At 35.6% G+C, this 24,532-nt stretch overlaps 1 protein-coding gene across 1 annotated transcript in view; it reads right to left on the bottom strand.

The window, feature by feature from the left end:
• Positions 1–708: 708 nt before the first annotated feature.
• Positions 709–24,532, bottom strand: part of PRMT3 (protein arginine methyltransferase 3) — a 122,758-nt gene continuing 98,934 nt past the window's right edge. Inside the window, exons 14-16 of the mRNA XM_045808612.2 lie at positions 13,683–13,733; positions 13,185–13,272; positions 709–1,214 (exon numbers count right to left, since the gene is read on the bottom strand). Of these exons, the coding sequence (XP_045664568.2) occupies positions 1,105–1,214; positions 13,185–13,272; positions 13,683–13,733 (249 nt within the window). The 3' untranslated portion in view covers positions 709–1,104. The remainder of the gene's footprint in view (positions 1,215–13,184; positions 13,273–13,682; positions 13,734–24,532) is intronic.

The raw sequence follows: 24,532 nt of genomic DNA, 5'->3' as shown, positions 1-24,532 counted from the left end.
GATCCCGCAGCGAGTCAGAGCTGTCAGGAGAGCCTGCACCGAGGCACCGACGGCAGAGCTCGGACTGCTCCACGCTAAGCTCTGCTGCCTTGTGTGCGGACTCTCTTGAAAAAGAACTAGCTGTTGAGCTGAAAAAAAGACGACCAAGATCCCTGTTTTCTTAAAGATGATCCCTTTGTTAAGACTTGTTTTAAATGTTTCTGATTTTATAAAAGGCTTTAGTATGTTAAAATACCGTTTTATAATGCTAATGGTTGTTGTACACATTTTATTGAATGTTTTCTAACCTGCATTTCAAATCGTATCAATAACTGTAAATAACACAACTGTAAGTATATTAACAGTTACATGTTCAACTTTGCACATAAATCTAGTTTGAAAAAGATTAGTAAATAAGTACTTATTTTTCCCAACCTTTAAAAACTTGTATGAAACCTAGGGTAAATGTATTGAAGGTAGATTTCCTGGGCAGTACTAGAAAACTGTATGGCGAAAGAATATTTGCAAAGAGAAAAGAAGCTACAAAATGAGAAGTTCAGAACTAGAAGATAATCACCTAAGCCGTCTCTAAAATATGACTTGTGAGACATTCTTTTCCATTTTTTAGTCCCTCCCGGTTGCTCTTTAATTATATTCTGATATTCTAGCAAATAACACAATTAAAAACTACTCCTGAGTAGAAATCTGCAAAAAATGTACAAGAGCGTGTGCATAGTTACTAGTTTAATAAAACATTATCCAAACAACTAACCAGTTACTAGTGTTTAAAATTTATAGTAAGAAACATTAAAAACAACATCTCTGTTTCAAATTTAGGCCTATTTAAATGATTTTCAGTATAGCTAAACTCTATGTAACTGCTACATTTAGTGAAATTTTGCTGACCAGACTTCCGAGACTGAGATGATGCAGGTGGCCCACTGGATCTGCTGTTCCCTTCCTTAGCTGAACTGTGTCAGATTCCTACCATGTGTTTCTCGTACGGAGGAGACTCATTAGGAAAGGATCCATCAACCACATGCTCATATAAAACCCCCTCTCTCCACCCCCTACCCACAACCCACCCCCATACTAAAACCCGCAAGTTGTGCTTTTGTAGCCGTTTCACTGCAGAGCATACGTTTGGGTTGAATTATTCAATGTGAGGGTCACAATGAGAGAACGTGGATCTTTCTTATTCTTGTGGACTGTGATCTTTCCTTTCAAGGCTTCACCTATAGAAGAAAGGCAAAAGACGTGTTTAAGAATTCAAGGAATGCGGTCTAGCAGAAAAGTAATAACGTATACCTAGTACTTTTCTTTTATTGTGAGATGTTTCATTCATTTTGAAAAAAATCAGTAGATTCAATTTTTAGGGCAATTTTATGTTTAATTTTTGAACAAAGTAGACCTAAAAAAATGAAAAATTTTAAAATTAACTTAAAACATAACTGAATATTTAAAGCACAAACTACAACAATGTATTAGGAGATAATCCATGTATAACACCATTTGGGGAAGTGAAATTTTTATAACAATAGCTCAAAGGATTGGAGGGAGTAAATCGAAGTAAATTACGGAGAGCCTTAAACTAAAAATGAAATGGTGTACTCATGTTTGATGGTAGTCTGGAAAGCTAAAGAGGCATGACGGAACTCTAGAGCAACAATTACAAAAAACAAACCCGACACACGTAGTTAATTAGCCAAGGGTGGAGATAAAACGAAATAATAAAGAGTATTCAATCAAAAAAAATGTAAGAAGGAGAAAAGGAATAAATGACAGGGGTAGATATAGAAAAAACAAACAGCGAGTGACAGAATTACATCTAGTATCACAGATAACAACATTAACTGTAATGTGTTCAATATACTTTGAATATAAAGACAGGGTCAAAGTAAAGGGAAGGAGAAATATTCTATATAATATTCTATATAATGTAATTCTATATTAATCATAGAGAGTCTGAAATGGCAGTATTAATTTCAGACAAAGACGACTTCAGGAAAAACTATATAACCAGAGATAAAGAGATTTCAAAATGATCATTCAATTCATAGAGAGACGCGCTGACTTTTATGTATGACTGTATGACTACACAGCTTCAAAATGCATGATGCAAATCTGACAGAACCACAGGACACAGATAACCCACAATTATCATTGGAAATTTCACCTCTCCTCTGCCAATAATTGCAGTAACAACTAGACCGAAAACCAAAAAGAATATGGAAGACTTAGCACACTATCAAATATCCCTCATAAACAAAGATTCAAAAATCCTTTGACTAAAGAGAAAAGTACTACTGTCTCATAAAATACAGAAAAAACACCTGACAAAACTAATTTATAACAACTTTCAGCAACCTAGCAATAGAAGGAATCTTCAAGCTGATAGAAGGATCTATGAGAAACTCCAGATAATATTCTTAAAAAAAAAAGGTTTATTTATTTTAGAGAGAGAGACAGCGCATACACGCGCAGGAGGAGGGATGGAGGGAGAGGGAGAGGGAGAATCTCCAGCGGACTCCACACTGAGCAAGGAGCTCGATCCCAGGACCCTGAGATCACAACCTGAACAGAAATCAAGAGTCGGCCACTTAACCCACTGAGCCACGCAGGCGCCCCACTCCAGATAACATTCTTAATGGTGAAAGACTGAATGTGTTCTTCCTAAGACTGGAACTGAGATAAGGATGATTATTCTGACCACCTCTAATTAGTAACCTATTGGATGTTCTAGTCAGGGAATGAAGGTGTGGGGGAGGGAATAAATAATGATATAGATTGGGGGGGAAAGAAGCAAAACAGTCTTTATTTGCAGATCACATGGTCTTATACATAGAAAATCCTAATATGCAAAAAACCCTACTAGAACTGTAAGATGGTTTAACAATCTTAAGACAGAAAATTTCACTTCTATGTGCTAGCAATGTAGAATTAGAATTTAAAATTGAAATAAAAGCCCATGAACATTTACAACAGCATCAGAAAAAGAGCATATAGTACTTGAGATAAATGTAACAATATATGTACAATGTTTAGGCACTTAAAACTACAAAATAGTGCTAAAGATAATCAAAGTACAGTTGACCCCTGAATGACACAGATTTGAATTTCATAGGTCCACTTAATTGTGTATTTTTTTGATGAATAAAGTACTGTAAATGCATTTTCCCTTATGATTTTCTTTCTTTCTTTTTAAATATTTTATTTATTTATTTGAGAGAGAGAGCATGGGAATGGCAAAATAAGAGGGAGAAACAGCAAGGAGCCCGATGTGGGGCTCGATCCCAGGACCCTGGGATCATGACCTGAGCTGAAGGTAGACACTTAACTGACTGAGCCACGCATGTACCCCTCCTTGTGATTTTCTTAACATTTTTTTCTAGCTTACTTTACTGTAAGAATACAGTATATAGTATCTATATAAAGTAAGTATTAATCAACTGTTTATGTCATTGGAAAGGTTTTTGGTCAACAGGAGGCTATCAGTAGTTAACACTTTGGGGAGTCAGAAGTTTCATGCAGATTTTTGACTGTAGAGGAGGTTGGCCACAGTGTTCAAGGGTCAACTATAAATGGGGACATACATTCTGCTTGTGGATGAAAGACACAAACAATACTGTTAAGATGTCAGCTCTCTGCAAGGTAATCTATAGAATCAAAACAGTTCCAATCAAAATCCTAGCAGGCTGTTTTGGGTAGAAATTAACAACTTGATTTTAAAATTTATATGGCAGTTTAAAGGCTCTAGAATAATGAAAACAAGTTTGAAAAAGAACGAAGTCTGAGGACTTAACATCATCTTTTGAAGACAGTGTCTAACTGGCATAAGGACAGACACATAGATCAATGGAACAAAACAGCTCGGAAATAGACATATCCATATATGGTCAATTAATTTTTGACTAAGAAGCCAAGTAATTAAATTGGAAAAGGACAGACTTTTCAAGAAATTATGAAGAAACAACCTAATATACATTTTGGAAAAACTGAACTATTACCCTTAAAATTAACATGAAATACGTTATAGACCTAAATGTACAAGGCAGGGGCGCCTGGGTGGCACAGCGGTTAAGCGTCTGCCTTCGGCTCAGGGTGTGATCCTGGTGTTGTGGGATCGAGCCCCACATCAGGCTCCTCCGCTGTGAGCCTGTTTCTTCCTCTCCCACTCCCCCTGCTTGTGTTCCCTCTCTCCCTGGATGTCTCTATCTCTGTCAAATAAATAAAATAAATAAATAAATGTACAAGGCAAAACTATAACATTTTTATAAGAAACTATATGAAAAACTCTATGATATTACGGTAGCAAAGATTTCTTTTCTTTTTTTAAAGATTTTTATTTATTTACTGGACAGAGAGACACAGCGAGAGAGGGAACATCAGCAAGGGGAGTGGGAGAGGGAGAAGCAGGCTTCCCGCTGAGCAGGGAGCCCAATGTGGGCCTTAATCCCAGGATCGTGGGATCATGACCTGAGCTGAAGGCAGATGCTTAACCACTGAGCCACCCAGGCGCCCCAAGGGTAGCAAAGATTTCTTAATTAGGACACAAAAATACAAACTTTAAAAGATATTAAGAAAATAAAAAGACATGCTGGGAATTGGGATAAAAATATTAGCAACACATATATCTGACAAAGAACTTGTACCTATATAAAGATTCTTTTAATTCATTCGGCAAGTTGACAAACACCCCAATTAAGAATTCAGCAAAATACTTTTAACAGACATCTCATACACACAAAATATACAAATGACCAATAAACATATGAAAAGGTGCTCAACATCATTAGTCATCAGGCAAATGCTAACTAAAAGGACAGCTATTGCTCCACAGACAAAAGAACGACAAATTAAAATGGCCGACCTTTTTTATAAGTGCTGACAACGATGTGGAGCAGCTGAACCCACCATGGTGGTAGGAACGTTGAATAATACATTGATTTTGAAAAAATTTGCTAGTTTCCTATAAAGTTTAACATACACTTACCCTAGACCTAATAATTCCTCTCCTAGGTATCTACCCAAGAGAAATGAAAATGTATGTCCACACAAAGACATGTTTTTACATGAATGTTTGTAGCAACTTCATTCATAATGGCCCCTACCTGGAAACAACCCAAAGTCTAGCAGCAGGTGAATGTGGTAAGTAAACTGTGGTACGGTCATATAAAGGAATGTTATTTAAGAATAAAAAGGTACAGGGGCGCCTGGGTGGCTCAGTCGTTGAGCGTCTGCCTTCGGCTCAGGGCGTGATCCTGGCGTTCTGGGATCGAGCCCCACATCAGGCTCCTTTGCTGAGAGCCTGCTTCTTCCTCTCCCACTCCCCCTGCCTGTGTTCCCTCTCTCGCCGGCTGTCTCTCTCTCGCTGTCAAATAAATAAATAAAATCTTAAAAAAAAAAAAAAAAGAATAAAAAGGTACAAACTACTGATACACAGATGAACCTCAAAATACATTAAGCAAAGAAGTATAACATTTTAAAAGAATACCAATACTTTAGTGTTAGTAATACTAAGATATAGTGACAGAAAGCAGATCACTGGTGGTCTTGGTCTGGGGATTGGAACTGGGAATGACTAACCACATAGGCGATCAAGGAGGAAACTTTTTAGAGTGATGTAAATATTTTTTATCTTGATTAGGATGGTGCATACATTTGTCAAAACTCATCAAAGTATACAATGATGATATGTGAATTTTTATTGTATGTAAATTATGGAATAAAACTGTTTAACAAATGTGGTGGCTTAGGAATAAACTGATTCATAGATAAATGGACTATAGTAGAGAAACCAAAAGATCCATTATGGCAATTTAGTTCATGGTTAAGTAGGGCATTTTAAGTCACTAAGGAAAGAATGCAACACAAATGTGTAAATATAGTAATATAATCTTTTTTGGTATCAAACTGAAGTCAGAAACCAAAAGAAAAAGGTTAAAGACTTGATTATACAAAAATGAAAACAAAATTGTGTATCTTGCAAAGCAAGATACTCTAAAGAAAGAAAAGTAACTTGGGGCGCCTGGATGGCTCAGTTGGTTAGGTGCCTGACTCTTGGTTTCAGCTCCTATTGTAATCTTATGGGTAGTGGGACTGAGCCCCCTGTTGGGCTCCACGCTCAGCAAGAAGTCTGCTTAAGGATTCTCTCCCTCTGCATTGCCCCCACCAAAATAAATAAATAAATCTTAAAAAAAAAAAAAAGGCAACTTAAAGCACTATTACTTTCACTTCTTAGAATAGCAAATATTTTTTAAAAAGTGAATTTTGATTTGATTCCTTAGGATGAATGATCAGAAGTGGAATACTTTCAAAAAAGGCATAAAGTATATTCCGGTTTCACACTCCTGCCATCTTCATCAACACTGGGTATTACTAGAAACCAAACAAAAAAATGAGCAAAAGAAAACAATAAAAATATTTTTGTTATTTAAGCAACCACCAGAATCTGACTGCTTTGATTGCATTTCAGGGATTATCAGTAGTGATGGGTATTATTTCAAATGTTTAACCACCATCTAAAAAAAAAAATCCTTTGTGCCTTCAAGTTAATGACTTTTTTGATGTATATGAGATATTGTTACAAATGTTTCTTTTTAGTGCACATCCTCTAATGGCTGCAGCGGTTTGATTTAAGTGCCTTGAAGGTGTTAAAAAAATGTAAGCTGGCTTGTTTGTAAACGCTTTATTTAATCCTTAGGATAGGGTCAAAATGGAAATGTTCTACGGAGCTTATGAAGCAGGTCATCAAATTCTTCAAGTTTAAACGATACATTTAAGAGTTCTATGTAGTCCTCAACTTAGAAATATAGCACAAGTCAAAATGAACTAGTAATGGATACTTTTGTTAAATTTCCATGAAAGAAAAAATTTTAAGCACCAATATTAAATAAAACATTTGAATAATTAAATGTTATATATAAATGAATAATTAAAAAGTTGTAACAGTAATTACCTTAGAAGTTAGTATGATAATTTTCATGTCTTAAAATGAAAAACAAGCAAAGTAACTATTTCTATAATAATCTTAAATTCTAAATGAGGGCACAAACAGCAATTATTTAAGTTAATTAAATAGCATGAAGGGTCACAGTAATAAATACATAATTCATACTGCTGAACTCCTGTCAATTGTTTAGGCCTGACAAAAGTGCCAAGGCAGTGGCTGTAATACCAGAATGGAGTATAGTAATTAATCAGTGTCAAATAGATATAAAATGACTGATGCTGTTAAGCGTGTATACTGTGGTGAGAGCTGCAAAGGACACTCTCAGTGGAGCTGAGCTGTATCACCTTGTTTTTATCACCAGCAGACGGCCATTAGTACCACAAAGCAGTGTTGCAGTTCAATCAAGAACAAAATTGATTTCATTCAATTCTGTTCTAGTGGCTTTTTAAAATTAATTTCTTCCAGAGCAATGAAATTTCATTTCCCCAGAAGGGGGAAAATTTAAAAATCATTATTATCAGTATTACAGCTTAAAGAATGAAAGAAAAAGGAGAAATGGATTTTTCCATCATATAAAAGCTTACTAGATACATATAGAGAAAGAAAAATAAATAGCCTGATTTTAGTCATATTTTCAAAGCCAAATTACATGAAAAAGATCTGGATTTTTAAAGTAAACACTGCCATATAAGTTTGTACAGTAAAAAATTGTACATTAAAGGAAAGGGGACAAACACATTGAATTTAAAATTTAAAGTAAGTGATCTTTAACTACTTTAAAAGTATTCATTCTGGGAGGGGGGTTTGTTACTCCCAGAATGCTGGAAGTGCTCAAATGTTGACCGCATTTCTTCTGAAATATTTTTAGATCTAGGTTGTGAATAAAATAAAAAACAAACAAACAAAAAAACCTGAACACCAAAACAAAACAAACTAGGCTCATTATTTTATAGTTCCATTTTGCTTTTGGCCAAATGTACAATTCTTAGTCTGAGAAATTCCTTATTCACAGAACATCTTTTCTTACTTTCTAAATATCAAGTCCACCCTGAAGGGTGGAAAAAGAGATTACCATTATTGAAGATATTCACACACCCGCCCCCATGCCCCACAATCTAGGCCGCATGATGAAAGGCATATTTATAATATTTTATTTAAAAAACCTTATCATATTACTTTCTGGATACTAAGACAAGGTTTATACACACAGTAAATTATTTTGATTAGACACTCTTGGCTTTACTTAATTTTATCTAATAATTTTAGAGCAGGATGAGTCCAAAACTACTTTTAGTTTTAATTAAACCCAACTACAGAGAACTCTTCAACAATGCCAAGATAAATTTAAATATCAATCTACTCAAGTTCAATAGTAGGATAAAATTTTTGAGAACATGAGAGTTGACAAAATGGGACAAGCAAATAAAAGAGCCAGTAAATGCCTCTGGCATGATGTCATCCAAGGTGATTAGAGGAAATGAGATTTCAATGACAATGCATATTACTATAGTTATTTGTATAATCAGCAAAATATTTACAATATGACAAATACTACATCAGATCAAAAGGCGTGAAAGACAAATAACTCATCATCTATCAGAACCCTTTATCACAACATACTGAGATGTGGTAACACAGATGTATGCATGAATTGATCTAGGAGAACAAAGAAGACAGCAATTAATTTTCTAAGGTGAAAGAGGTCAAAACAGCTTTCTTGGCAGAATATCTTAGACAAAGGCAAGGAGTAAGAAAAGATGGAAAAGTTAGCTAAAAAGTGAGCAGTCTCTATAAGTCCATATGAGCTGGAGCATATGATGGGCTTATGATGTGGAATGTAACACAGTGGAGTAGCATCGGAAATGATGAAAAATGGTCAGATTGTAAAGGGTCATGGTAAGGAATTTGGATTTTATCCTGGAAATATTGACAGTCCAGTGAGAGTTTTTTTTTTTAATTAACTTTACTAAGGCATAATTTACATACAGTAAAATGTAAACATTTTACACGTGCAGTTCAATGAGTTCTGCCATTCTCTCACCTTCGTAAACTTTTGCCTACCCCAGGTCTCAAAGGTTCTCTCTTATGTTCTCTTCTAGAAGTTTTATAGTTTTATACATTTATATTTAGGTACATGACCCATTTAGAGTTGGTTCTTGGATATAGTATGAGGTAAGCATTGAGATTATTTTCCTGTACAAATATTTAGTTGTCCTAAGCACCATTTCTTGAAAAGACTATCATTTTCCCATTGAATTACACTGAACCCTTTGGAAAAATATAATCAATTCTACAAAAGTAGGTCTATTTCTGGATTCTCTGTTATATTAAACTCTATGTCTATCTATAGTATAATAACCTTGCTGTCTGGTTTAATATAACTTTTTAATAAGTTTAGAAATCACATTGTATAAAGATTCCAATATGATTCTTTGGAAAATTGCTTGGTGACTCCAGGTCTTTTGCATTTGCATACAAATTTTAGAATCAGCCTGTCAATTTTTTCTTTTCCCCAGCCTGTCAATTTCTATCTTGCTAAAATTCTCTTACTAGTTCTGTAGTTCTTTTGTAGATTCCTTAGAATTTACTGTGGACACAATCATGTTATTTATAAATAATGACTTTTATTTCTTCCTTTCCAATGACTTTTACTCCTTTTTTCATTCCTTTTCACACCGGCTAAGACCTCCAATATGAGAGAATAGGAGTGGTGAATGTGAACATTCTTGCCTTGTCCCAAACAGAGGGAAAGCATTCAGTTTTGCTCCATTTAGTATGATGCTAGATGTGGACTTTGTGTGGATGCCTTTTATCAGGTTCAGGAAGTTCTCTTTTATTTCTAGTATGCTAGGAGTATTTATCATGAATAGATACTGAATTTTGTCAAATGCTTTTTTTGCTTCCACTGATGTGACCATGTGGTTTTTCTTCTTTAGACTGTTAGCAAGGATGACTATTAAATGATTCTGAAATATTTTTGAATTTTATATTATTGAATCAGTCTTGGGTTCCTGCACTAAACCCCACTTGGTCATAGTGTATTGTTCTTTTTTAAAAATATTGCTGGATTCAACTTGCTAGTGTTTTGTTGACAATTTGTGCATCTATATTTATGAAAGATGTTCTGTAGTTTAATTTTCTTGTACAATTTTTGTCTGGTTTTTGGTATCAAGGCCCTTATAAAATTAGTTCTCTTCCATTTTCTGGAAGAGACTGTATAGAACTGGTGTTATTTCTTTTTGAAGTGGTTGGAAGAATTTGCACTGAAGCAATCTGTGCCTGGAGATTTGTTTTATGGAAGGCTTTGAGGCTGACTGCCTGTTTTTGTGAATAAAGTTTAACTGGAACACAGCCACACCCACTCATTTACCTACCATCCCTCAGAGTTTAAGGTGTTTGTGGGTCCCCACTGCTGACACTATGGGGTTATCTGGGGGCTAGGTTATAAGAGAACAAAGAGAAAAATACAAAAGAAAAATGGGGATTTCTTTCTCTAAGCATCAGGAGATCCTTTCCCCATTCCTCAAGTTGGAATGAGACGAGCTAGTTAGTCTGCGCTGATGCCTTCCTTCTGGTTTCACGCTGTCTCGAGACCAGACTGGGGGATATTGGAGGCAAACAAATCATAAATGTATTACCAGTTCAGGGTATTCGAATTCTGGTCTTCTCCAATATATCTGCTATAATTTACTTTTCAGAGATCTCAAATAGCTGTTCCCTGCATTCTGGTTTATTCAAGCTGCATTTGGTGAGAGAGCTTATTTTCACTGCCCTAAAAATTCTCTGTGCTCTGCTTATCTGTATCCCTTGCCCTCGCAACCACTGTTTTTTTCAGTGTCTCTACAGTTTTGCTTTTCCCAGAAGTCATATAGCTGGAATCACACTCTGTGTAGCCTTTTCAGATTTGCTCCTTTCACTTAGTAATATACATTTAAGATTCCTCCAAGTCATTTCATAGCATCATAGTTTCTTTTTAGCACTCAATATTCCATTATGTGGATGTACAGACCATTCATTTTTAATGTAATTATCAGTGTTTGAATTTACGTCTACCATCATACCATTTGTTTTCTTTTTTCTTAATTTTATTATTTGACACACAGAGAGAGAGAGGGAGAGAGTGTGCGCGTGCGTGCACAAGTAGGGGGAGCAGCAGAGGGATAGGGAGAAGCGGCAGGAAGCCCAGGGTGGGGGTGGGGGGCCTCAATCCCAGATTCCTGGGATTATGACTTGAGCGGAAGGCAGATACTCAACCAAGCCACCCAGGTGCCCCATAACATTTGTTTTCTATTTCTTTATGTTTGTATCTTTTGAACTAAATCTTTTTCTTGAGATTCTGTTTTATCTTCACCACTAGCTTATTAGCTATATTTTGTGGCTTAAATGAAACTTTTTCTTATCTGTTCCTCCAACATTTACAACATACGTATTTATCATAATTTACCATTAAATTGCTTCATGTACAGTGTAAGAACCTAATGTATTTCCATTTTCTTATTAACTTTTTTGATCACTGCCATACATTTTATGTCTCTATAAGTTTTGAAACCTGTAATACATTTTTGCTTTAAAAAGTCAATTATCTTTTACAAAATTAAAAAATGAGAAAACAAAGTCTTTTTTATGAACTCATACATTACTATTTCTGACATTTCCCATTCGTTTGTTTAGATTCAAGCTTCCACTTGGTGATATCTTCCTTTCACTTGAGAAACTTACTTTATCTTGTATTGATGGTCTGCTGGAGATGAATTCTTGCAGTGTTTTTCTTCTGGAAAAGTTTTATTTAGCCTTCACTTCTGAAATATATTTATTGTAAATATGGAATCTAGGTTCACAGTTTCTTTTAGCACTTGGAAAATGTCATTTATCATCTGGCTTACATAGTTTCTGAAGAATATTCTGAAGTTATTCTTTCTTTTTTCCTCCGTTTCATTTTTCTTTGATTCATGTTAAGACTTTTTATATTATTATCACTATTTATTGGCAATTTGTTTACGATATGTCATGGTGTTGTTTTCTTTGTATCGATCTTACCTAGGGTTCACTGAGTTTCTTCAATCTGTGGTTTGTAGCTTTTATCAAATGAGAGAAAAATTTGGCCATTATTGTATCTTCAAATGTATTTTCTGCCCCTGCTTCTTTCAGGGACTTCTTTTATCACATTTAAATCGAGTGCTTTATATTTTCCTACAGGATACTGTGGATATATTCATTTTTTAAAAAAACTTTTTTCTCTCTCTGTGCTTCATTCTGGATACAATGTAATGCTGCATCTTCAAGAGCAGACATTTTTTTCTGTTAACTGCACTGAATGACATTTTCACTTCAGATATTATAATTTCCATCTCTAGAAGTTCTATTTGGATTTTAAATATCTTCTCATGTAAAAGTAGTTATAATATGTTTCAACATGCTTGTGGGCTAATTTCATTTCTGGGTCTGTTTCTATCAACTGACATTTTCCTGCATTCAATGCCTGACTGAAAGTTTTGGCCATGATGATATATTGTTCAGTGTTTTTTGTTTTCCTGTGCTGCCAATAAAGTTACTTGGGTCGTTTTTTGTTTTTTTCTTTCAAGGCTTGTTTTTAAGCTTTCTTAAGGAGCATGAAGGTTAGCCTTTACTTTAGGGATAGTTTATTCCCAGTATGAAGTTCTGGTCCTTCTGGACTGAAGACAGTCCACAAGGACTCCCCACTCTAGCTGGCTGGAAACTCAAATACCCCACAGCCCCATGTACGCTCTGAGAACTATTTGTTCATAGCTGCCTTAAATGCTTTGCCTGACCTCAGGCATTTCATCCTACTTCTGAGTCCTCATCTAAAACTCAAGGGGACATTGTGTGTAGATTTCTGGATTAGCATGTCTTCTTTAGCACTCTGCTCTACAACTTATTTTTTTTTTTTTAAGATTTTATTTATTTATTTGACAGAGAGAGGGGAGTGGGAGAGGAAGAAGCAGGCTCCCAGAGGAGGAGCCTGATGCGAGGCTCAATTCTAGAACGCTAGGATCACGCCCTGAGCCGAAGGCAGACGCCCAACCACTGTGCCACCCAGGTGCCCCTAAATCGCTACTTTAATGAAATGATATGCCATCTAAAATTTATGTAGCTCTAAGAACATCCTATCTTACTTAGCATCTGTTATATTGCTTCAAATACAGTGGCACCTAAAAAGTCATTGTAGAATGAAGGAATATTGTTTACTTCAAAATGACTAAGACATTTCTCTCCCTTTACTTTTCTTTCTCACCTGCTTTCACTGAAAATGGCTTTTCCAATAGAAATACTGTTTGTTTCCAGTGTGTTCCAGCACTCTGGGGGCCCGTGGAGAACATGACCTGCATTGGTAGAGTTCAAAAGTATCTGCTGAAGTACAGGGTTTTTAATATCATGCTACTACAATCTACTACAACATTAATCTACTACATCCAATACGAGCTCCAATGGCTTACAACAGCAAAATGCTTATGATCAAACACCTTGGGGCACACAAATAAAATATAATGTATTTCACATAATTTTTTTTTTTTTTAAAGATTTTATTTCACAGAGACAACCAGCGAGAGAGGAAACACAAGCAGGGGGAGTGGGAGAGGAAGAAGCAGACTCCTAGCAGAAGAGCCTGATGTGGGGCTCGATCCCAGAACGCCGGGATCACACCCTGAGCCAAAGGCAGACGCTTAACGACTGAGCCACCCAGGCGCCCCTTCACATAATTAATTCTTATGAGAAAACTCATGACACTTACCCTGCTGTGACAATTCTTCTCAAAATATATATCAAAGTAGCCAGCAATTGCCTGTTTTTAAAAAAAGGAATATGAATAATTATTAAACTAATTACATGACATAATAATTAATTATTCGGTCTTTCAAGACATGGCAAAAAGAAACCATTTCAAAGACTAGACACCTCTTAAACTTACGACAGGTCATTATATTTTCCTAGAAAAGATGTTACATTAAAAATAAAGTAATATAATGTGGCTTTCCCCCACAGAAACGATATAAAAATAAGGGCGACAAGGCTAATCAAACAATCAATATGTGTTTTATTAGAGAAATGACTGTGGTAGACTACTGAAAAGTGAGAGACCACATTAAGGAAGAGGCCTCAGGCAGCCCCTCGCTGACCCGTGCTCTCCCGAAGAGAGGCCGCTGTGCGAGCTGAGCCATCTTGTACCTCTTTGCTCCAGTCAAACCAGACAACTGCAGCAGCATAAGAAACCCGAGGAGAGACCAGCAGAAGAACTAGAGGGTAAGTCCAGTCCAGACTGCAGAACCATACACAAATAAATCTAAATGACTGTGACTCCAAGGTGCCCAGTTTTAGGGTGGTCGGTGACACCGCAGTAACTTCAGCACGCTCTTTTACACGAAGACCTCATGTAATTTCTTCTGATCTTGTGCGTCCGATTTTAAAGCAACCTACTATGAATATTTTTGTGATGAGATCAAAGGCATTTTTAAATGTCACATTTTTTTCCTGAAGATAAGCTAAAAATATATAATAGTACTCAAATAAAATTTATGTTTAAGCCAATACCCAAAGGAGAACCTCTGAGGTAACTCTAAGGGATACTGTGATAGCACAAAAAGGTCTCTAAAAGATGAATACTCAGATGAGGACATGTAACTTTCATTTCTTTTTGTTTAAAATTTAAGTGATGCCATCCTTTTTTCTTTCGCTAATGGAATTAGCTTAATCTATTTTTAAAACTGGCATTAAAAAAAGCATATAAAGTGTTAAAAATAGGACGCCAATTATTGAAAAATCACTATAAAGCTAATTTGTGTACTCTGCTGCTTTGGTTGAGAATGTGAAGTTTTATTGATCTGTGAGGTTAATACGGATTGGGCCCAAAACAAGTTCAATACTTAACACTGAGGTTCATTATATTTTAGATACCAAGACAGAATCAAAATACTATTTATAATACTGTCAGACAAATATAAAGCAATGCAGTACTCAGATACAGATTATTATAGAAAACCATGTAATTAATCAGAACATTTATAAAACATGACTTCTTTCAGTTGATTTCCTGGTATCCCTCCAGAGACTAATTTAACTACTTTCTTAAATTTATTCCCGTATGCCAGTCTTGTTCACCAGTGTCCAGAGCAGTGCCTGGCCCATCGTACACAATTAATATTTGCTGAGAGAATGTGCTTATTATATGCAATTCTATTACAGTACTCACCATTTACCATTGTACCGTATAGTTAGTTGCGCTACCAGATGGCAGTGTTTTTAAGAACAAAGCCTACGTGTAATTCATATTGTTGTGCCCCTTACCTAGCACAGGTCTGTCATATAGCAGGTTCTCTTTAAATAAATTTTAGTTAAAATTTTCAGTTTTCAGTTTCCTAAATTCAACTAGTCTTATTATGTAGTCAGGACACTTAATGAAATCAGTGAATAACTAAACTTAGATAGAACTAATAATTTTCAACTGAAAAAAATGGAGAATGTGAGATACATATGGGGGAGGAGAGGAACCCTAATTCTTTGTATGAACCTGCACAAGTCTCAGCCTGACCTCTGAACTACAGGTGAGATCCAAATCAACATAACAAAGGCTGAGAGAATGGAACTAAAATCTCAATCACTGGCACAGGTCTCAAAAACCTAAAACCAACAAGCAAAGATCTCGAGAACAAAACAGAGATTTGAAAAACCTATACAAGTCAGACTAATCACTAAACAGCATATGTGCATGAGAGCCCAAAACACTATAGCACACGTTTAGAGAATGAGACTGAGATGTGAACCACTGCCTGCCCAGACACGGTTGACAGAACGTACGTTTGGTTGACTGCCTGCTCACACCCAACATCAACATGCTCCAGATGATTGTAACAGGACCGAGAGTACACACAACATAACATGCAAAACATCCAGAACACAATCCAAAATTATTCAACATACAGAGAACCAGGAAAATGTCTTTAACTTTTAAGAAAAGAGATAATCCACACATGCCAACTGTGGGATGACCCAGAAGCTGGGACGATGAGACAAAGACTTTAAAACAGGAATTATAACTATGCCGTTGTAAGGTAATAGAAATGAGGTTACAGAAAACATATGGAAATGAAGTGAAAGATAGGAATTCTCGTAAAGAAAAAGAAACTACCAAAAAAAAAAAAAAACCCTAATGGAAATTTTAGAATTAAAAAACACAATAAATGAAACAAAAAACCATCGTGGGCTGAACTGCAGAATGGAGATGACAGACAGAGAGAGAGGAAAAAAAAATCAGTGAATGTGAAGATAGATCAATAGAAAGTATCTAATTTGAAAAATCAGGGGGAAAAGATTGAAATAAAATGCAAGAGCCTCAGGGACCTGTGCACCTAACATACATGTAACTGGAGGTCTAGATGGGAAAGAAAAAAAATACTGGAGCAGGAAAAACCTTTCAAAATTCTATATCCAGCAAAAATATCCTTCAGGAATGAAGGCAAAATAAAGACATTTTCAAGTAAAGGAAAACTAAAAGAATTCATTGACAAAAGATTTTTTAGAAGAGATGTTAAAGGCAGTTCTTCAGGATGGTGAGCAATAATACTGAGAAGAAACCTGAAACATCAAAAGTAACAGAAATGATCAGATATAACTTGGTAAATATAAAAGATTACCTTTCCCCTCTGAATTCCTTTAAAATACTTAGGGTTGCTTAAGGCAAAAATGATAACACCACTGGGGGGGGGGTTTCCATGTATGCACATGTAATCACAAAGATCAGTGCAGGGGGTTGGTGGGTGGTTAGGAGGAGGAAGAGTAAAATCCCACCAACATATACAAGTGTTTATAAAACTGGGATGTGAAGAAGGCTTGTTAAGCATCACACATAGGCAGAAACTTAATAAAAGTTTAAAATTTTAGTATCAAAACCATAATGAGATATTACCTTACACCTATCAGAACTGCTAGAATCAGAGGGGCAAGAGTTGACAAGGATGTGAAGAAAAAAGAACACTTAGGCTGTTCATGGGAATGGAAATTGGTACAGCCACTGTGGAAAACAGTATGGAAATTCTTCAAAAAGTTAAAAATAGAAATACTGTATGATCCAGTAATTTCACTGGGTAGTTACCCAAGAAAACAAAACCACTAATTTGAAAAGATATATGCACCCATGTTTACTGCAGCATTACTTGCAAGAGTCAAGATACTGAAGCAACCTAAGTGCCCATGGATAGATGAATGGATAAAGAAGATGTGGTACAAGCACACACACTGAAATATTACCCAGTCATAAAAAAGAATGAAATCTTTCCATTCACAACAACATGGATGGACCTCTATAGAAGGTATTATGCTAAGTGGAATAAGTTAGAGAAACACAAATACCACATGATTTCACTTATATGTGGAATCTAAAAAACAAAACAAAGAGGCAAAAAAAACAGGCTCTGATTTTTTAAAAAATATTTTATTGATTTATTTGAAAGAGAGAGAAGAGAGAATGAGAGACAGCAGGAACAGGGGGAGGAGTAGAGGGAGAAGCAGACTTCCCACCAAGCAGGGAGTTTGGGTGTTGTACACCCAAAACTAATATGACACTGTATGTTAATTATACTTTAATACAAACATTAATACAATTTTAGTGTCAAAATTAAAAGCTGAAGAAATCTGAGAATACTTGCAATATATATATATAACAAAGGGACACTGTCCTTTGTACATTAAGCTACTACAAATTAGTAAGAAAACAATGTCAAAAGAAATTAGAAGACAAAGCAGGAAATTTATAAAAGAAAAATCAAATAATAAGCATATGTAAAAAATGTTTGACCTACTTAGAAAAATAAGTAAACTAAAACAATCAGACATAATTTTCCTTGGTCATGATGGGGAAAATATTTAATGATAATATCCATACAGTTAGTAGGGAAAAATGCATACTGGGAAAATAAACTGAAATAACCTTTCTAGAGGGAACTTAGCAATACATAATAAAAGACAAAACATTTGTATTAAAAAGAAGTCACAGAGAAAATGGTACACATGCTATGATTCTACCTATATATAGAAAATTTAAAAACAGCACAACTTACTGTAAGTCATGATAATAGTTACCCTTCAATAGCAGTAGAAACTAGAAAGGGGTTACATGGAGGGCTCCTGGGCTGCTGGGAATATTTTGTTTCTTCAGTTGACTGCTGGATACATGGTGGGTATTCACTTTGTGCAATTTTATCAAACTACACTTAAGATTTGTGCACTCTTCTGTTGTGTAAGTTTATGTTATGGACTCAATCAAAATGCTTATATAATGCATATACTCATTGACCCAGTAATCCTAAACTTTCAAAAAACTATTCTATGGAAATTTATCAAGTATGCTTGCAAAGATTTAGCCGTAAGATGCCAATTTTAGCCCACATTTTCAACAAAAGGTGACCAGTTAACAAATCATAATACCTCCATATGATGGAATAACATTTTGGCCATCAAAAGTAATCCTATAGGTAAATATTTATCAATTTGGAAAAGCAGTCACAATATACTATTAGGTAAAAAGAATAATAGATATATTATTGGCACTTATTATATGTTATACAAATGTGAATATATATGTACATATCTGAAAAGATATTCACCAAGCTATTGAAAGTGGATGATAGATTTGGAATGTTCATATTCTTTATCCTTACCTATAATTTATATTTCCCATAAAAATGAATAGCTTCTGTGATAATAAACTATTTTTAATACTTGAGTTAGATGATCTATAGTATTACATGGAAAGACATTCAACTTAATTATTACCTTTTATCAGTTCCCTTAGTGACACCCAAAAGTCACTCATCTCTGTACCCCCAAGGGCTAGGGCAATATCTAATATGTAATAGGAACTAAATGAATTTGAAAAAAAAATGACAAGTTTTCCCAACTATAATACAAAAATAACATTACTATAATAACAACAATTAACATCATCAGAAAAATGACCTAAGTCTGAAATGTATAAAATAAACAAAGTAAAACATCATATATTTAACTGTGCTAAAAGACAGACTGGTAATACTATTCTGGTAGAACAACTGTAATTATAATAGAGTACATGGGTCTAAACGAAGAAGGGAGGCTGATGCATGAGTTTACAACAAAATTAAAAAATCGAAATATTTGAGAATACAAAGATATTTTAGAACGGTCTTCCAGTCCCCAAATTGAACTATCTATGAAATTCAGTTAAAAATCAAAGAAGAAACTCATCTTCCTCCAACCCCCCAAAAATACAGTGAAAGAAATACTGTGTAGTTTGGGGTAATAAGAAAACAGTTTGTTAAGCCTCAAGACGAATAAATAAAAATGAAAGATATGATTCACTTTGGTTATGAGAATTTGGCAGGGACCTATGACAAAGATAAATCTGAAGTCACATTTACTTTATAGTTCCCTCTGAAATGCATCACAGTTTCTTCAACTCAAACAGATTTACCTCCTTAATGATGTCTGGTGGAGGGTAATATCAAAATTAGTTCTACAGCACACATGAAGCAGAAGCATGAGAAGTTAAAAAGAAATTCACCTGTGGTAAAAAATTATGTGCAAATAATCTACTTATCAGACAGTTAAGATTCACATTACTGGGGTGCCTGGGTGGTGCAGTCGTTTATGCGACCAACTCTTGGTTCCAGCTGGGGTCCTGATCTCAGGGTCCTGATCTCAGGGTTGTGAGATCAAGCCCCACGTGGGGCTTGAGATCCCTTCCCTCTGCCCTTCCTGCTTGTGCTCTCTCTCTAAAATAAATAAATCTTAGGGGGCGCCTGGGTGGCTCAGTCGTTAAGCGTCTGCTTTCAGCTCAGGGCGTGATCCTGGCGTTCTGGGATAGAGCCCCACGACAGGCTCTTCTGCTGGGAGCCTGCTTCTTCCTCTCTCACTCCCCCTGCTTGTGTTCCCTCTCTCGCTGGCTGTCTCTCTCTCTCTGTCGAAGGAGTAAATAAAATCTTTAAAAAAAAAAAAAAAAAAACTAAAATAAAATAAAAAAATCTTAAAAAAAAAATCCAAACCAAAAAACCCCACAGAACCCCAAAAACATTCACGTAACTGAGCAAATAGAAAACTCTTGCTCTGAAAAAACCAAAGGGAATTTCTGGTTTCAAAATGGGTATTAACCTTCAAACAGAATGCTACTGAAAGGGAAAGGGTCTAAGTGGTCGTTAATAATTAAAATATTAGAAAAAAGGAGGAAAGGGGCGCCTGGGTGGCACAGCGGTTAAGCGTCTGCCTTCGGCTCAGGGCGTGATCCCGGCGTTCTGGGATCGAGCCCCACATCAGGCTCTTCCACTATGAGCCTGCTTCTTCCTCTCCCACTCCCCCTGCTTGTGTTCCCTCTCTTGCTGGCTGTCTCTATCTCTGTCGAATAAATAAATAAAATCTAAAAAAAAAAAAAAAAGAAAAAAGGAGGAAAAAACCCTAAACTTGAATCATAGTCTATACAACCCAACTGAACTACAATTAGTGTTTTTATTTCTGCAAAGCCATTATAACCAATCAAATATGTCAGCTGATTTGGGGACAAAGCTATTTATTCTGCTGGAGAACATAAATATGCCACTATTTTTCAATTAGTTTCACCACCTTGTTACCATCACTTTGACAGGCTATCTCTAGGTCTTTCAAATGTTAATTTCAATGAACTCACACTCTCTGTGTGGAAGTCATTCAAATGTAAGAATAAACAACAACCACGCGGGTAGGGGGGTGGGGGGGAATTGAAAAGGATGACTAACAGGCAATGGTAAAACTAGAGCACAGCTTGGCACGTATTGAAAAAGCTCAGATAGGTTATAAGGCCTGAGCACAGAATAAATTTCTCTTTTGTTCCACATGTGTATCTTGTCAGGGGCAAAGGGAACCGCTGAGGGGAAAACTAAGCATTAAAATAAAATATCTGTAGGAACTGTGTTAATCTGCAAAGGCAAGGTCATAGTTAAATAAATAAAATTTTACTGAATTATACCACTGTCAGAAAAAATTTTAAAAAGTCCTTAGACTGAGGGAAAGGAGAATCTGTGGTAATTAAGAACAACAACAATGCTTACCATAAAAGGAAACAGAATAAAAGGAAAATACATGCACATTCGGCAAACTTCTGGGATAGTTTGATCACATTTGTAATTTGGTGGGAATCTTCCACATATATAGGAAAATAATTCAGGCATGTAGCTTTGTTGTGCATCTTAAACATTCCTAAGCATTAGAATATAGTCTTTCAAAACGAACTGTTTGTTTCTTCTTTGTGCATTTCACAAAAAGGAAGAAAAGAACTCAACAGTATGTGTAAATTGAGTATTTAAAAATCTGTTTTAAGCCACATTTTGCTTGTTTATCCCAGACACACAAAGGTAAATGCAGTTCATTTTACACATGCTCATCTGAGGAACAATGACTTGGAATAAAAATAAATTATTTTCTCATGTATTTTGGTATGATGAGAATTTCTTTAAAGAAAATGTATCGTGTGTATGTAACAGGACGGCAGCCAATGAAATAAGATCAGACTAGACCTTATGAGGAAGAAGGAAATTAAAAATTATCATTATCACTATCACCTGCAGGGAGTAATTTATCATTTCTGTTCTTCATTGGTATCATGTTCCAACAGCGTGTGGTTACAGCAGATACAATTAGGCAGCTGGCCACAGAAGTAGGAGGATAATGTGCTTTTGATGGAGTTTATCCAAGCATGGAGATAGAGTGTTTGTAATCCATGCAGCAGAATGACTATAACAAAAATACAATTCATTTTTTGTTGGAGTATTTCTTTCAAAATCTTAATACAGAATTCAAAAGCCAACCGATGATGAGTCGGAAGTAAAGAAAGCGTAAGAAGAAAATGCATAAAAATGATTACTATAGCTTATATCACTGTATATAAACAAGATGATAATATAAACATAAGCCATGCAAGCTGCTGCATAAAGAATATGAACTCTGCTAATAATAACTGGTATTTAAACTAAGAAGATGTAATCAACAAATATGAAAATTATATATACAATTTTCTCCCAGTATTAACTATACCTTAAATATGGACTCTTTCTTCTTCAATTAATTTTCTATTTTGTCCCAAGAGAAAATTTCTTTCTTTCTTTCCTGAGTCCTCTAGGGAACAATACACATTAAGTGCCATATACTCCTCAAGGGATAGTGCCAAATTGAGTAGTGTTTAGAAATAGACCAAGCACTAGGGGAAGTAGCAAAACAGACAATAGGTCTAAAAATATTTTTAAAAAGGTATTTTTACTGAAAAACTCAATATAATTAATTTTGGACCTACTTAAAATATTCCCAGATATAACTAAAATGTCTTTTAAATTTACTTATCTGGGTCCCTTGTAATTTCAAAATTGCTTATTAAAGTGCTTTTGGGGGGGAGAAGGGATCATCTCTTCAGAGCCTACAACGTAAGTACTTTAATTCTGACATTTCATGAACTGATAGCTTACGTGCCCTAACTGCTCTACATTTCTTCCTAGCTATAAACACAATACACTGTTTTATACACTCAATAATCACTGACATTTACTAATATTTCCACTTTTAAAAACCTTTTAAAGTACAATGTATGTGCAGAAAAGTGCACTTAAGTGTACATCATGAATTTTCAAACAGAATACAGCTATGAAACCCACCCTCAGATCAAGAAATAGAACATCCCAGCATCCTAGTAATCCACGGAGCCAATCCTAGGCACCTCCACCCCTACAGGGTAACTACTATTCTGATCCCCCCCAGCTTTATTGAGATATAATTGACATATAACATATAATCGACATATAACAATTGTAAATTTAAGGCGTGCTATGTGTTGATTTGATACACTTATATGTTGCAAAATGATTACCATTACAGCATTAGTGAACACCTCCATTGCGTCAAATAATCATCACTTCTTTTTTGGAGTGAGGATACTTAAGATCTACTCTCTTAACAACTTTTAAGTATATAACACAGTATTATTAACTATAAGCATAATGAGGTACACCGGATCCCCAGAACTTACTCAGTTCGTATCCTCTCACCAACATCTCCCCATTGCTCCCACCCTCTATTCCCTGGTTATTACCATTTTACTCTCCGTTCTATAAGTTTGGCTTTCTTAAATTACACATGTAAGTGAGAGCATGCAGTATTTATCTTTGCCTGACTTATTTCACTTAGCGTAATCCCCTCAAGGTTTATCCATGTTGTTGAAAATGGTAAGATGTCCTTCTTTGGATGGCTGGATAGTCTACTGTGTATGTGTGTGTATATATATATATATGCATGTGTATGTGTATCTTCTTTATCCTCTCATCTATTGATGGACACTTTGGTTGCTCCCATGTTTTGGCTGTTGTGAATAACATTGCAATGAATATGGCAGGGCAGCTATCTCCTTCAGATCCTGTTTTCATTTCCTTTACATATTCTCAGAAGTGGGATTGCTGGATCATATGTTAGTTCTATTTTTAATTTTTTGAGGAACCTCCACATTGTTTTCCATAGCGGCTGTACCAATTACCTTCCCACCAACAGCGCACAAGGGTTCCCTTTTCTCCACATCCTCATTAGCACTTGTTACCTCACTACTATGCTGATTTCTAAGATCACAGATTCATTTTCCCTATTATATATTTCAACATAAATGGAATCACACATCATGTAGTATTTGGTAGACTGGCTACATTCCTCATTATTGTTTTTTAGGTTCACTTATACTGTTGCATATTACTTAAACTGTTATATGGCTCTAAGGCATATTGACCATATAGTTTATTTATCCAGTCTAAGACTGACAGGCACTAAGTAGTTTTAAGTCGAGGCTTTCATGAATAGTGCCATGAACATTCTTTTTTTTTTTTTAAAGATTTATTTATTTTAGAGAGAGCACAAGAGAGCACATGAGTGGGGGGAGGGGCAGAGGGAGAGAAGCAGACTCCCCACTGAGCATGGGCCCACAGAGGCTCAATCCCAGGACCCCAAGATCCCAACCTGAAACAAAATCAAGAGTTGGACGCTCAACCGACTGGGTCACCCAGGCGCCCCTGAACATTCTTTTATGACCATCTTTTGGTAAACATACGTATTAACTGTTGTTGGGTATATACCCAGCAGTGGAACTACTGGTATGTGCATATTTACCACTTTTGTTAATCTTTACTTTCTCCTGTATTCTGATCTTTCATCAGGGTCATTTTCTGTTTGCCTGAATAACTGTTAGTATCTCCTTTAGTATAGGTTTCCTGCAATAAACTTTATTTGCTCATCGGAAATATTTTTAGTTCGCTTCATTCTTAAAAGACATTTCAGTTGGGTAAAATTCAGAGTTGGCAGTTATTTTCTTTTAGTACACTGAGGACATCATCACTATATCATCTTTTCAATTCTACTGTTTCTTTTTATTTTTTTTATTTTTTTTATTTTATTTTTTTAAAGATTTTATTTATTTATTCGACAGAGATAGAGACAGCCAGCGAGAGAGGGAACACAAGCAGGGGGAGTGGGAGAGGAAGAAGCAGGCTCATAGTGGAGGAGCCTGACGTGGGGCTCGATCCCGTAACGCTGGGATCACGCCCTGAGCCGAAGGCAGAC

This window comes from Ursus americanus, chromosome 24, assembly GCF_024610735.1.
Source record: "Ursus americanus isolate L20-20 chromosome 24, mUrsAme1.1.p, whole genome shotgun sequence".
Taxonomy (NCBI): Eukaryota; Metazoa; Chordata; class Mammalia; order Carnivora; family Ursidae; genus Ursus; species Ursus americanus.
This window is presented reverse-complemented; position numbering and strand designations above follow the sequence as displayed.